The sequence below is a fragment of the Caenorhabditis briggsae genome (assembly GCF_000004555.2).
Source record: "Caenorhabditis briggsae AF16 supercontig from assembly CB4, cb25.NA_109, whole genome shotgun sequence".
Taxonomy (NCBI): domain Eukaryota; kingdom Metazoa; phylum Nematoda; class Chromadorea; order Rhabditida; family Rhabditidae; genus Caenorhabditis; species Caenorhabditis briggsae.
In genome coordinates this window covers 1,946-3,250 of record NW_025543192.1, presented here as the reverse complement: position 1 = coordinate 3,250, position 1,305 = coordinate 1,946, and the positions used below count along the sequence as shown (strand labels likewise).

Sequence of the window (1,305 nt, the reverse complement as noted above, 5' to 3'; positions counted from 1 at the left end):
ATAAAGTCCTTATCCATCTACTACTCACATACTGTCTGGCTGGTGGTTACACAATGCCGCCACCAGGAGACACAACAACTGGCGATCAGGCTACGGAATTGGCGGATCTCACGAAACAAATCGGTTTGCTAGTCAACGTCTTCGCAAAACTCGCTCAAGCACCGGCAAACGCTCCGTTGACAACTACACCCACCAGTGGACACAATCTTCTAGTGGAATCGATATCAAAACGGATTCCAATCTTCACCTATGATCCAGACGACGACCAAACCTTCGACACGTGGTACGCTCGATATGAGGATGTCCTGACTAAGGATGGTGAATCTCTAGAAGAAGGTGAGAAATCAAGGGTAATTCTGTCCAAACTTAGCTCGAAAGAGTACTCTCACTTCACAAATCGTATCCTACCGAAACTCCCGAACGAGCTCAACTTTGCGGAGCTCATCAGCAAACTTCGAGAGACATTCAAATCGACATCATCGATTTTCCGGAAACGCCAAGATTTCCTCCGCACGGAATATTTTGGAGGAGCAATTGAGGAGTATACTGGACAGGTCCTCAGAAAATTCACATCCTCCGAATTCAAGAAGATGACTGATGATCAAGTATGCTGTATGGTCTGGATAAATGGATTACGAGATAACATTTACTCCGACATCCGAACAAAGGCTCTCCAAGTTATGGAAGCAAAACCAGAATGTACACTGTTAGAATTGGAGCAGAATATCAAACGGCTTCTGGATGTGCGAACTGACTCCAAAAGCGTATGCAAACTGGAACCAAAGGCATCAGAGATCAACGCCATAAGCACAAAGGAAACCAAGAGGGATAAACCGCAGAAGGCTCCACCGTCACCATGCTACAAATGCGGCGGTAATCACTGGGCAAAGGAGTGCCAAAAGCAGGTCACATGTCATCTATGTAAAAAAGATGGTCATATCGCAAAATTTTGCAGAACCAAAAAGCGAGAAACAGATCAAAAAGGCAAAAACAACAGGATCAAGTCGGTGATGGTTAGAAGCGCATCCACTTTCGAACCATCTCGTATCTACCGTATCGTCACAATCAATGGAACAAAAATCCAGATGCAGATGGATACGGGAGCCGACGTCACTTTGATCAGTACAAAAGATTGGAATCGACTGGGTCGCCCTCAACTACAAGCACCCACAATCCAAGTCAAATCAGCAAATCATCAACCGATAAAGGTCAGAGGATCTTTCCAATGCAATTTCGTCATAAACGGAAACGTTGCTTCGGGACAAGCACATGTCGCCGAAACGGGTACACTCCTCGGAACCGACT

General features: G+C 45.6%; 1 protein-coding gene across 1 annotated transcript in view; it reads left to right on the top strand.

Moving 5' to 3' along the window:
- Positions 1 to 53: 53 nt before the first annotated feature.
- CBG26694 overlaps positions 54 to 1,305 on the top strand; it is a gene marked incomplete at both ends in the record, with an annotated part of 1,541 nt that continues 289 nt past the window's right edge. The window contains 2 exons of the mRNA XM_045240843.1: positions 54 to 1,053; positions 1,209 to 1,305. The exon at positions 1,209 to 1,305 is cut by the window's right edge and continues 289 nt beyond it. Of these exons, the coding sequence (XP_045100833.1) occupies positions 54 to 1,053; positions 1,209 to 1,305 (1,097 nt within the window). The remainder of the gene's footprint in view (positions 1,054 to 1,208) is intronic.